The 12,848-nt window shown below is 53.7% G+C and overlaps 1 protein-coding gene across 1 annotated transcript; it reads right to left on the reverse strand.

Moving 5' to 3' along the window:
- Nucleotides 1–4,302: 4,302 nt before the first annotated feature.
- B0T26DRAFT_739446 (exocyst complex protein exo70) lies at nucleotides 4,303–8,782 on the reverse strand (the record flags this gene model as incomplete). Its single annotated transcript, XM_060443714.1, has 7 exons — nucleotides 4,303–6,023; nucleotides 6,139–6,389; nucleotides 6,952–6,953; nucleotides 7,255–7,654; nucleotides 7,735–7,988; nucleotides 8,068–8,414; nucleotides 8,482–8,782. 7 exons carry the CDS (start codon nucleotides 8,780–8,782, stop codon nucleotides 4,303–4,305), a joined length of 3,276 nt encoding a protein of 1,091 aa, XP_060298073.1.
- Between the last annotated feature and the right edge of the window lie 4,066 nt (nucleotides 8,783–12,848).

Here is a 12,848-nt window from a genome sequence, read left to right on the forward strand (position 1 = left end):
ACTCTGCTCGCTCGTACGGGAGAGAGACAGACAGAAAGGGAAGAAAGTGGCTTTGCTTGATAGGAGTAATCGGGCTTCTCTCCTGTCTGCATCCTTCCAAACATTTATACCCCATCCCATCCTATCACCTTCCCGTCACTGGGCGAGCGACTTCTTGTCCTGCACCAACCCGAAACTGGGCTGGTGAACGGCCCTAACCCCACCTTTCGCCCCTTTGTGTTGGGAATATCTCTTTATTCCTTTTTTTCTTTTTTCTCTTACGACATGTCACATTTTCTTTCTCTTGACAGCGGGATGGCGGTGTCGGGAAACTAGGGACTGGGATTTACTTGCTTGGACAGGGGGGGTGCAAAATGGACTTGGGGGTATCTGTCTTGGGATTGGAGTTGGGATGTCTTTTGTTATTGACAAGGCAGCTCTCTGGTGGCGTTCATCCTTGAGCAGGTCGCTCTGGATTCTGGAAAGGGGGGCTGGCCGGCTTATCATCATTGATTATCATTTCATCGTCATGATTGGGCGTTTTGAAACACTTTTTAGGAGGGAATAATATCCAGGGAGGATGGAGTTTTTTCTCTCTTTCCATAGGTATCTATGAAACGGATATTTGAATTCTACGTATTGCTGTTCTTCCGTTAGATACAGCACATTCACAGACCAGACGAGGTGATTATTACTCGATACGGCACCAGTTCTTCCCCCGCATTTTGGCGAGCCAATACACGCACGCCTTGCTGGCCGTTTTCTATCTAATGCCGATTTCATGATAATCCGACGAGGCTGCTTGGCTTCCTGCAGCAGGCGACTGGGAGCGGTGGCGCTGGTGCTGCTGGTGCTGGTGCTGCCGCCGCCGCCGCCGCCGTCGTCCTGCAGACCCCAGATAGATGGGCTGGGCCTGGCTGGCTGGGCCGGCTGTGCCTCTTTCTTTGCTCGTTCGTTCGTTCCTTTACGTATGTATGTACCTGAGGTCAGGTAAGGCATATGTATATCAATCACACCCACTGCAGCCTCGTCTGTTTCCAGCCTGCAGCAGCATGCAGCCAGCCACCACCACCACCCAGCCAGCAGCTTGCACTCTTCTTTCCCTTTTTCTCATTTCTGGCATGCCCTGCCGATGGATGGATGGATGCCCGCATATCTGTCTGCTTACCTTTTTGCTACTGCTGCTACTTCCACGACGAGAGGTAAAACGAAAGCTCGTTCATGCAAGCAAGCTGCATTCCTCTTCCATTTATTCCGGCCGGCGTTATGAGGTACATATTAGGTGATGGAGGAGGTGGAGGGGATACATACTGAAGATAAATGAGTGAGTTGATTACACACCCCTACCTATTCAGTCGTACATGTATGTAATGTACATACCTTTACAGACACGCACAAACGGTCTTTTTGTTTGACTGTTGAAATCACTCACTTGCATCGTGCAACGTTGACGACGGCGGGCGGACGGGGGAGCAAGGGGGATCAGCCGGGCATCAATCACAAAGAATTTGGCGGTGCCACAACAGCAATGTTGGCGTTTTTTATTCACTGTCGGGTGCATTATCCATGTTCTGTTCTGCTGTCCCTCGCCGGCCTCGTCCGAGGACGTTCCCGGCCGGCCCGCGGCGTTTCGACGTTACCTAAGCTCACGTACCTTAGGTAGGACCCTGTGCATACTTGGAGAAGGCGTGTGCTGTACGAATAATGTACATCAGGTAGGTACACACATACGCCCGCGCATGTGCCGAGTATGTGTGCGGTCGCTAGAGGTTTGGGTTCGAGGCTGTGGGGGTGGGGGGAGTAAGCAGTGATGTCTGTGCGTCCAAATGGTCTGTCTTTTCCCCTTTCACTTTGCTGGGGATTCCCATGCGTGCGAGAGACGGAAAACAGAATAATCAACAAGTATCCGTACCGAGTACTGAATCCTTGAACCCAAGCAAGGTAGCAGAGGGGCGGGGAGGGAGGGAGGGGTGTGCATGAGTGAATGAGGGGCAGAGTTCAGTCTGTGCTGCAGCAACAGCAGATTCAAGCTCACTGCTTGCAGCAAGCAGACAAAAAAAGAAAGCAAACATCGCATCCATCCCCCTCCAAAAGTGTAACTCTGGTAGTGTGGGGAAGAAGACGCCGCCCTGCTGCTGCTGCTGTGTTATTCGACGCCTTTCCACAAGGTAGGTACCTATTTTCATGTCCCGGGCGTGCCTGCCCGCCTGTTCCGTAATTACCTCTACACACTTTCGGCCTACTGGTACGAATTACCTTACTTGCCTTACTCCATCCAGTACAATGTTTTGATTACCTGGCTTATCTCGGGTGATGCCTGGTGATTAAATCCGCGTAGGGAAAAAAACGAGGAGGTTTAGCCAACCCTGTTTGTATCCCCGGAGAGACTCGGCGTCGGGGTCGGTGGCGGCGGCGGACGGAGGTTGACGTGGCTCTGTGCAACCCTGGCAGGGCACATACATACAACCCTGGAGATCATGCCTTCAATGTATATGCCTACATATGTACGGTGTTTTATATACGGAAGAGGGCAGCAGCTCTGGGCGGGCAGCGGTCCACGACATATGCACAACTTCGTAAATGGACAGAAAGAAAGCGAGGCGGCTCCTTTCTGGTCCCCTCAGGTTGGGGAGGGGGGCTGATTGTTGTGTCACGGGGGCTCTCATGAGATTAGGAAAAGTATCCCCGGCTAGTTATTGTTATTCGTCTAGAGAGAGAAGACCGGCGAGCTCCGTCCTATGCACACAAGACATTGTAGATTACATACAGCAGCACATACCGCCGATCACTCAACAAGGCGACGTGGTTTCAGATTATAATGTCATGATATGTGCGCGGCGGAAAGAGCTCGCTCGGTCACCGCGCTGTCTGACAGGTGACATGTACAGCGGTCGAGGTAATCCAGCGAAACCGAAACCGAAACCGATGAAGGCCCGCTCGCTTCAAGCTGTTGTCCGTGAGCCCCGAGATGATGCAAATCCACATGCGCGCCGACATGGAGATAATTGAGATACCTACAGACGACGGAAGAATGCACACATATCTACAAACGTATAGTAGGCACGGCTTGTGGATTACTTACTGTTGTACCCACTTGCCCTTGCATTTTAGGTACTGTACCGTTAGTAGTCGAGATCGGGAGTGGGGGAGGGGTCTCGTCAAACGGTCGGGGAGGACGGATAGCGGATGGACGGACAGCGAAGCCCCCCCACCCCAACTTTGGCTGGTGTGGCTGGCTGCCTTGTCCTAGAGGACGTACTATGGTTGCAAGCCAAAAAAAAACATACTCATCATACCATAGCATGTATGTACCTTTCGTTGGCTTCTCCAAAAAATGACCCGTCACTTTCTCGGACTGTCTCTTCTCACTTACGAGGAGGAGCTATATGCATTCAATATTCCAAGGCTGAGGTCAAGAGATATCCGTCGACGACCAGGTTGGGAACTCTTGTACGACAAACAAGAAGGAGGCGGAAATAAAAGAAAATAAGCCAAGAAGAACAAAATACTAACTACATCAGCAATGGTAATAGTATTGTGACTGTCAAAACTCCGGTACGCCCTATGTTCTCTCTGAACAAGCAAAAAAAAAAAAAGGAATGGTATCATGGCATTCGGGGAGGTGTTACTACCCCGAAACAGAACATAAACGGAAGAAAGGAAAAAGCCAACTTGCGCGCGAAGATCAATGCCGCCTTCGATCTCTTCCTTCCCATGCCTCCCACCCAAAACACCAACAATCCGACACGTAAAAGAAAAAAGTGCAAAATACACCCAGCCAGACCCAGGTATGTAAGGCGGGTAGTAGCCCTTCCCCAATCATCGACCCGTGCCGTAGGATGCTTCCCCGTGCGTAGGTGCGTGGGTGCGTGCCTTTCAACCATTTTCCCTAGTAATCCGGGTAGGTAAGTTAGATAGGTAGGGAGTTATTCATCCATCCATCGCTTCCTCCCTCCCTCTCCCCTGCTCCCCACAACCAAAAATTCCCTGCGTGTTGGTGACGGCTCAGATTGGATGGATGTGAGGGAAGGGGGAGGATTGCGGAAGGAGGGGGCGGCGGCGCCCTGTGAGTTGACGCAAAAGTGGTCTGATGGCACCTTGATTGCCCTTTTAGCTACAGGCCTGCTTGTTGCTTCCCTGGTTTTTTCCCTCTCCGTTTTCATCTCCGCCTTATATCCCTATTTTTTGTCCTGTGGATGACGGGAACAATCATACAAACAACACACACAGACTCGCACACGCACGCATATATAACTCACACACACCATATATGCAAAGAAGCTCGGCGTTCATCCCCAAAATGGGGATGGAAAAGGGGGGCGGCTAGTACAGCGTGAGGAACACTGCAGCGATCGCCGACTTGTCGTATTTGACGTACTTTCCCTTGCCCTTGTCGATCTCGTGATAACGGTCCCAGAAGCGGTTGTAGAGGGGCTCAATCATGTTCTGCATGTCCTTGGCGAACATCTGGCGCACCTCGCGCTCCATGCTGTACTGCTTGTGGCGAGCCACCATGTCGTCAAAGCTCGTGTTGAAGGCCTGGAACTTTGACTTGATGTTCTCCTTGTCCTTGGAGCTGAGGCTCTTGAGGATTGACGCCGAGTCGACGGCACCTTGGCCCGACGCCGGGCGCCCGCCGCCCCCGCCCCGGCTCGTGTGGATCACGTCGAACAGGTGCACGCTGATATCCTTGCACGTCTCCGTGTACAGCGTCGTGCCCTTCTTGCGCCACTGCTCCAGCACCTGGAGCCGCGAGTCGAGCAGCGCTGCCAGATCCGAGTTCTGGATCATGCGCTCGATGATGGTAACGCTGTTGGCCAGGAACACGCCAATGGGCGACTTCTTCTGGAGCAGCACCCTCGCCCGCGCGTCCAGCGCCACCATGAGCACGTCGATCGTGTCTGTGCAGTAGTGCGCGAAGATCTCTCTCCCATCCGCGCCGATGTCAAACGAGGCGAGGCTGGGGATCGCGTCTCCTGCCCCACCCCTGGATGCGGCAGCCGACTTCCAGCCACCATCGCCGAGCGAGACCATGATGCTGGATATGGGCCGCAAAAAGTCCACCATAGACTGGAGCCTCTGTATCGTCTCCGAAACCACTGGAATCGGCGCCCCGTCCGGCGGGAGCGTCTGCAGGCCGCCGACCTTCCGCTTTGTCTCCTCGAGGAGCTCTGCAAGAGACGACTTGGCCGTCTCGCGGACCGGTCTCAGGGACGCTGCAAGCGAGCTCTTCAGCTCGCCTGTCCGGCTTTCGAGGTTGTTGGACAGGCTCGAGACAATCTCGACAATCTCGTACGCCAGGTAGCAGTCTGTCGGCATATGGGCCTTGATATGGTTGTTGAGTTCTCGTAACGTGCGCCCGAGCTCCACCAGCGCGGGCTGGCATGTGGCCTGGAACACTTGCCCCCAGTCCTCCCTCGTAAAGATGCTGCAGATGTTCTCGTACTCGGCAAGGAAGAGGCCCTCCATGGCCTGTGCGTAGGTCCCGACGCCGTTGGTGCCAGCCCTGTAGATTGCGTCTGGGTTCTTCTTCTTGGCTGTGTTGGCACTCGCCGCAGCCAGGTTCACCAGGCTGGCCGAGAGGTATTGCGACCGAACCTCGGCGTAAATGCGAGCAACCGGGGATTCCTGAGCCGAGCTCCCCGCGCCCGTGTTTTGCTGGTGGACGACGGAGATGTGCGAGTTCATCAGGCCCAGGCGAGCAATCTTGTCCTGCGACAGTATGGGAAACTGCTTGCTCTTTGTGACGTAGTGCAACGGCTCGATAGACCGCGGCGTCTCGGTCCGCAAGAGCTTGTCGAACGAGGCCTCGAGCTGTGTGTTGCCCGACTTGACAAGCCGCTGGAGGTCGGTGACGGTCTGCTGCGTGGATCGAATGTTGGAGGCCTTCATCTCGTTGAGGGCCTTGGTAAGGCGCTTGATGGATGCCAGGTAGCTGGATAGACCGGCCTTGTCGGGGCCCATGCGGATAATCTGCTCTTCGTCATTTTTGCTGTCGACGGGCTGGCGGAGCCGGTCGATGGCGGCGAGAACCGCCTCGATGTCTGCACGAGCGCATTGGTTAGCTAGTTGGCCCTGCTATTCCCCTCCTATCTATATCTGCTTGCTCTGCGTAAACTTCGGATGAGTTGCGGTGAAACCGTGGGAGACGGGACGCACTACTGCCTAGCACCTGAAGCTTCTTGGTTTCGCCGTTCAAGGGCCCGGCGACATCGCGGACGCTCTTGCCCGTGGCGTCTAATCGGCTAAGGCAAGCCTGTATTTTCTTGGTCAATTGCGCCGTCTTCTCAAGGCGCGAATTGAGCACGTCGACCTCGGCGCGGGCCTCCTCGTCGGCGGCGGCGCGGCCATTGTTGAGCCCGACAGCCATGCTTCGTGTTGGCGATGGCGAGAAGAGATAACCCGGCCGACTGGGGGAGAGGAGTTTGGTGGAGGTGTTAGCCTCCATCCTGCGTGCAGGGTGTCGCTGGGGCGGGGCTTGGCTGAGGTGGGGTGTCCTAACTCCTAACTTTGACTTTGACCGGGAACCCCAAACTTCAATCGTCAATCGTCACTGCCTCAGCAAACAAGTGGTACATCCAATGCTATAATAAGTAGGTACGGTACAGAGAACGAACAGGCTCAAGACGAACAGGCTCAAGATTGACTGGGACTAAAGACAAGGAAAATATGTTCATTTTTGTACGGAGTATTCGATACTTAATGCCCCAGACTAGATTACACATTCATATTAGGGTAGTTTCAGTCCATTCATATTAAAAGGACGGATAAAATGGCTGGGACTTGATCGTCCTCGTTCCTGCCTCGCGGGATATTTGTGCCGAGTGCGGCTTCCAAACTTCAAGGGAAGAGACACCGGATACGTGAGCCGAGACCCCGGGATGTTTGAAGGAACCTTATTGACACGTCAACTTAGTTGCTCTTTTTCGCCCCCCGTTCCCGGTTCCTTGTCTTTCCTTTTTCAATTCTCACGACTGTTAACTCATCGTAATATCGAACTACACTAAAAGGGACATGACTTGACAAATGATTGTGCCTGCTGTTGCCAGCCCTCCCTCTCTGTCTTGTCTTAGCTGCCGATAACAACCGAACAAACGAACGACACCCGATTGCCGAAGGGGGAGCCGAAGCCGAAGACGGCGACGCACACGCAACTCAATTGGCTCTCATCACAGGTCGGCCCGAGAATACCAAACAATAAATATGGAACCCTGCCTCTCAGTTCGTATTGTGGGCGGCGAAAAAGTCGCCAATGAGCCGAGCTACGATGTTGACGATGGTCTCAATCTCGGCAACGCCGACGTTGTAGGCTGGCGAGATGATGATGTGATCTCCCCGGACTCCATCAGCCGAGCCACCGCCCGGGTACACGCCAATGCAGTACCTCTCGGTTAGCCCTAGCTCAGCAAGAGACATGGCGACGTGGTCTTGGACAGGAAATGGCTCCTTCGTCTCCTTGTCGGCAACAAACTCGATGCCCCAGAACAATCCTCGGCCTCGAATGTTGCCCACGTTTGGGTGGCTCCCAAGGGCCTCATTCAGCCGCCGTCCGAGCAGTGTCCCCATTTCGCGAACGTTGCGCACCAGCCCTTCTTCTCGGACAATTCTCTGCACTTCGAGAGCTGCTGCGCACCCACTTGGGCTGCCTTGGTACGTGTGGCCGTGCACGAAGACTCTGAGACCACCAGGGAAAGGGGGGTTAGTGGTCAGCACGCACTCGCCCCGCCATGGGCATTTCATGGATTGCGCACTTACGAGGTGCCTTGCTCTATCGCCCTCACCACGCGATGGTTGGCGAGTACGCCAGCAACAGCCTGGTAACCGCCGCCGAGGGCCTTGCCGATTGTCTGCACGTCGGGCACGACGCCTTCTTGCTCCCACGCATGCAGGCTGCCGGTCCGCCCCATGCCGCACATAACTTCATCAAGAATTAGAAGGGCACCATACCTCTCACAGACAGCCTTGACAGCCTTGAAATATCCGGCCACAGCTGGAACGCATCCGAGCGCCTGCACCAAGTGTTGCAGTCAGCAGTCAGCAGCCAGCATTCTCGGTCAGAACCTGAGGTTGTATAGTGAAGGTACTCACAGCCCCCACCACAGGTTCGGCAATGAAGGCACAGACGGTCTCTGGGCCGACTCTCTGGAACTCTTCGTCCAGCTCCCTGGCCAGTCTTCCAACGTAGTCCACATCCGTCTCGCTCGGCGTCTTGCCGCGAAACTCGAAGCACGGCGACACCCTGGACGTTTTCGTCATTAGGAGAGGTTCGAAGTTTGCCCGTCGGTATTCATGCCCCGAGACCGCCAGTGCACCAAGAGTTATTCCATGGTACGACTGCCTTCGGGAGATGAAGTGGGTTCTAGCTGGCTGCGGCGGGCTGATCTCGAGGAAGTATTGTCGCGCAAGCTTGATAGCTGCCTCCATGGCTTCGGAACCTTTGGACGAGTTAGCTTTCACCATGGCCATGCCACGCCGGTACTTGGACTGCCTGGAGCCTCTCACCCGAGTTGACGATGTAAGCCCGCGCCATGTGCCCCTTCGTCGAGTCTATCAACTCGTGGCAGAGCTCCTCCTGGACCCTGGTGGAATAGAATATGGTCGCGCAGTAGGAAGATTGTCCGAGCTGCTTAGAAACTGCCTCAATGGCCCTCTTGTTACCCCAGCCGATACACCCGACGGCAGCCCCCCCTGACGCATCCAGGATCTTCCGGCCATCATTGAGGTTCAGATAGTTGCTCTCTGACAGGGTCAGGAGAGGAAACTGAACGCCGAGATGCCTGTGAAGTACGGCAGACTGCTCCATTGCCTTCAAGTTGCTGGTGTCGTTGGTGTCGTTGGTGTCGCTGGTATCAACTGTTGTGTCGACTTCCATCAGGACAGAAGTCACAATAGTTGTCAGGCGCTGATGCCCAAGCCCCTCCTTCTATTTGTATATGGAATGAACAACAAACATGGGCTTTGGCTGGCTACACAAGAACACTATGCCTACACTAGTCCATTCCATCGGGAGGGGCCAATGCGGGGCGGGCAGCTAATCTTTCCATCCCATGCCGGCACGACTCCCTATCGGGTACGTAGGGCTTACTTCGCACGGCAATAGAGACGGACGACCGTTTTTGGTCGCGAGAACGGGGGTGGCTCTGCGGATTTGGGCATGATTCGCTGGTCTGGACGCTGCACAGTCCACTAGTCGAGCTCACACTCCTCGTGACAGGGCGAGAGGGGGGTCCTCCGGACCGTCCCCCAGAGCAACGGCGACAACAGAAAGGGAAGATTATCTTGCTGAATTCACCGCCCTTGGTATTTCCGTGAGTTTAAAGGGGAGCAGTTGCTCCTTAACACGTGAAATCTACCTTCTACGGTCTGGCCCCTTCAAAGCCGAGTTGTCGTTGCTGTTGCGATGGCTCTGTTTAAGCCCCTTTTCCGGGGCTAGTGGAATTCTCGACTAGGGGAGGGGTAGCCAACAAGAACTGAATTCCGGCATCCCGATCTCGGGCCCTCAACTCTTCAACCCATGTTCCCGAAGGCACGAAGTGCTTGTCAGCAGTCGACTCCACCACCCACCTGCATTCCCTGATCTGCTCTCTGCACCTTTCAAACCGAACTAAACCCAATCCGCGTCCCTTGAAGTCCCGTCACAGTCCTTTTGCGGGAGGATGCGAGTGGCACAGACAGTACTCTCGGGATGCGACACTGTCCTGTCCTAGCCAGGTTTCCTTTTCATGATTCGAATCCGATGTCCAAGTTAGCAGCCAAGTTACTGGTGTAGGCAAACACAGCCCTCCTTCCTGCTTGCCTGTCACCAGCCTACCGGGGCATTTGTTGTGAGTCTAACTCCGACGACAGAAAGCAAGAGGGTCGGTTCCCTTTCTTCTCTCTGCTTAGCGCGGTAGGGTATGCGCGTACTCCCCATATTCGGTACTCCTGTGGTAAAGTCCAATTGCGATCGTCTTGTTGCCAAACATGCCATTCCAGCATCATGTTGGCATTATCATTCATCATATTTTTTAGTAGCATTTCCTCTAGCTATATCGACCAATGCTATCCGCAGCACCCATAGCCACAGGTTTCCTTGGTTCCTCTCAGCCCAATCAGGGCTGGTACACTTTGGATGCCCCTAGTCTCTGACTAATCACCTATCCTAGTCAAGGATTATGAGTCGATCATTCTCTGCAGTCGATATTCGGTATTTCTTTGGTTCTTTGTTTGATCGAAATTCGTGCTCACGGCTAACGGTATTCTCAGATTTTAATCACGCGCCACGTCTCGAGACCGAGCGTCTAGCCTGGCTCCTTGTCTCTAACCGGATATTTGGACATCTTCACGACCGTTTGCTGCCCTTCTCGAGGCATTTGTTTATCGGCACCCCGCCGGACAAGTCCGAGACGGCAACAGTATAGTGTCCCCGGCATATCAGCTCACATCTCTGTTATGTAACCTCATTCACTTCCTAATTCTTGTTATTTTAATCACAGTGCCGACCGCCATCGCTGTCCCATCCTCTCATCAGACCACCTACTTCAACAAGTTTTGTTCCTGTGATATCTCTCTGGTTCTATCGACCTTACTAGCAGAGGTAACACTGATATCTTCTGTCAATGGCAACTAACGTAGGATTGGGCTCGGCGTCTTCAACCCTCGCCTCCTCGGTATGGTATCAACCCTAACAGCTTCTTTCAAGCACCCATCAAGCACCCATTTCAGCAGATGAGACAGCATTAGCATGCTATACATTCTGTGACGAAACTGAACTACCACGCCCTTCTACCCCGTCAGATGCCCTGTGTCCGAATCAGGGCTGGCCTGGTCAGTTCGTGCATATATGCATAGAAACTTGCTCATTCCTTGTGATGTCACAGAGCATTGGTCGGATCGGTCCCGCAACAAGCCATGGCTAGCCGATTTGGGCACCCCCGAGCCGCAACCACTACTCGAGCACATCATCCTGACCAGTTTGGCCAGAACTTGAAATGCGCACCACGTCAATAACCCTCTCCCAGTTCTTGCCAAGGTGAATGTCTGCAAATCTTGCTTTGCCATCTATCTGTCTGCCGACTCGACAGCCAAGTGTTATCGAGAACTTGGATAACACTGGATGTGCGGTTCCTTGAACGGTCGGCAGTCTAGGCTCCGTCGTCCCCCACGCACGCGGGGGTGAGAAGACGTCAATGGAGGGTCATCCGCGAAAATCTCGGGCAGCATGGCAGTGCAAATGCCCAACACGAATGTTAATAGGACAGGACATAGATGTCGTGGAAGAGGGAGGAAAAGAACAGATGTCAGGGGATTTTCCCGAAGACGCTTCGAAGCGCGGTGATGATACCAGACAGAATACGAGACAAGTTCTCAACTCTTCCAAAGGTACCCGGAAAGAGGTCCAGATTCAATGCGAACTTGCGAGTACGCGGCTAGAGAGAAGTCTCTTTGGGTGGTATTGAGCGGCTCGTCCCGGATTCTAGACCTAGCAGGGATTCTGGGAGCTCCCGTTTCCGACTTGTCTACCGACGACGATGTCGGTTGAGGGTACACCCACACCTGTTTGCGTTTTAGTGCAATTCGCGGCAACACGAGAATGGTTGTGGACAAATATTAGGCGAATAGCTGTTAGCTATTGACCTGTGGTCGCCTGCCAGTCACGAGGCGGCTGTCACAAACTGACTTGGTCGATTAAATCGGTGTCGTAGTTTACGTGTTTACCTATCGATCGTCACTCCTTGTTCGGCGGAAACAAACGCCCACACACCTCTTTAGGCACTCTTTTACATGGCCTAGAAGAGTCTTTTCGAGTTTGCGCTCTTCCGGATTAAGTCTTAAGTGCTTCTGCGTTTTAAGCTACGCTTGATATCCAGGCGCTTTTCAGGTCCTAAATAGCTAGCCTACATCCACTCCCACTTTTTCTGTCGCATGTAACCGATGGAATGTATAGGGAGGTAGCCGTCTCGAGGCTAGCTTTGCCCTGTTAACTTTAAAAGATAACCGAAGATGTGACAGTAAGACGGGCATATATGCAGCCGCCAGCACCTAACCCCGGCGACCCTTGGCCTGACCACCCATTCGTCTCCTCTCCTCAGCCACTCGAGTGAGCCAGGGACGGAAGAGAGAAGAGAAGACCGCGGAGAAGAGAAGACCGCGGAGAAGAGAAGAAGAGACGAAGAGGCATGCAAGCGACAAAAGGGGACGGGGAGAGGAGGGGGGGAGTGCGACTTGCGCTCTCCTCAGTCCTTCGTCGTCATCTATCTAGTCAGAAACCATTGCTTCTCCCTCCTGACTTGTTCGAGGCCCCCCCCTCTTCTTCCAGTCACCACAGCCTGGGCTGGTTGGCCCTCCCTCTCTGCGGTCCATCTGTGATCGCGTCGTGTTCGTCTCGTCTGTGTGTCTGTTCCCTCATAGTCATCGTCCTCGTCGTCGCTCTCATCTCCTCTCTTTCCTCCTATCTGCTGTTCCATTTCCACGCCTTCCACCTCACTTCGAATAAGACAAGAAAACAAGAGGGACTACCAACCACGCTTGAAAACCTACTAATATCGATCTTCCTGGCAATAGGAAACAGCAACAGCAACACATCTGCCCTAACTCTGTTGAGCCCGTGTCCCTTTTCTTTTCCCTCTCGTCCTCTGGCTTTGACAAAGAAGGGCTTACGTAGGCCAGGCGACAAACATATCTTCCAAAATGTGTATTCGTGTCCACCTCACCAAGTCGTTCAGTTCTTGAGCTTTCTTTCCTTGCTTCCTTCCTTCCATACCTTCTTGCCATGCTAACCGACGTTTTCTCAGTCGACAGCTAATAAATACTGACTGTCTGGTGACTGCGGCGTCACACACTCAACACGGCCGCGCTCCGCCTTGGAAACACGTTAAAATTGCCGACCA

This window comes from Lasiosphaeria miniovina (assembly GCF_030549165.1).
Source record: "Lasiosphaeria miniovina strain SMH2392-1A chromosome Unknown B0T26scaffold_3, whole genome shotgun sequence".
Classification (NCBI taxonomy): Eukaryota; Fungi; Ascomycota; class Sordariomycetes; order Sordariales; family Lasiosphaeriaceae; genus Lasiosphaeria; species Lasiosphaeria miniovina.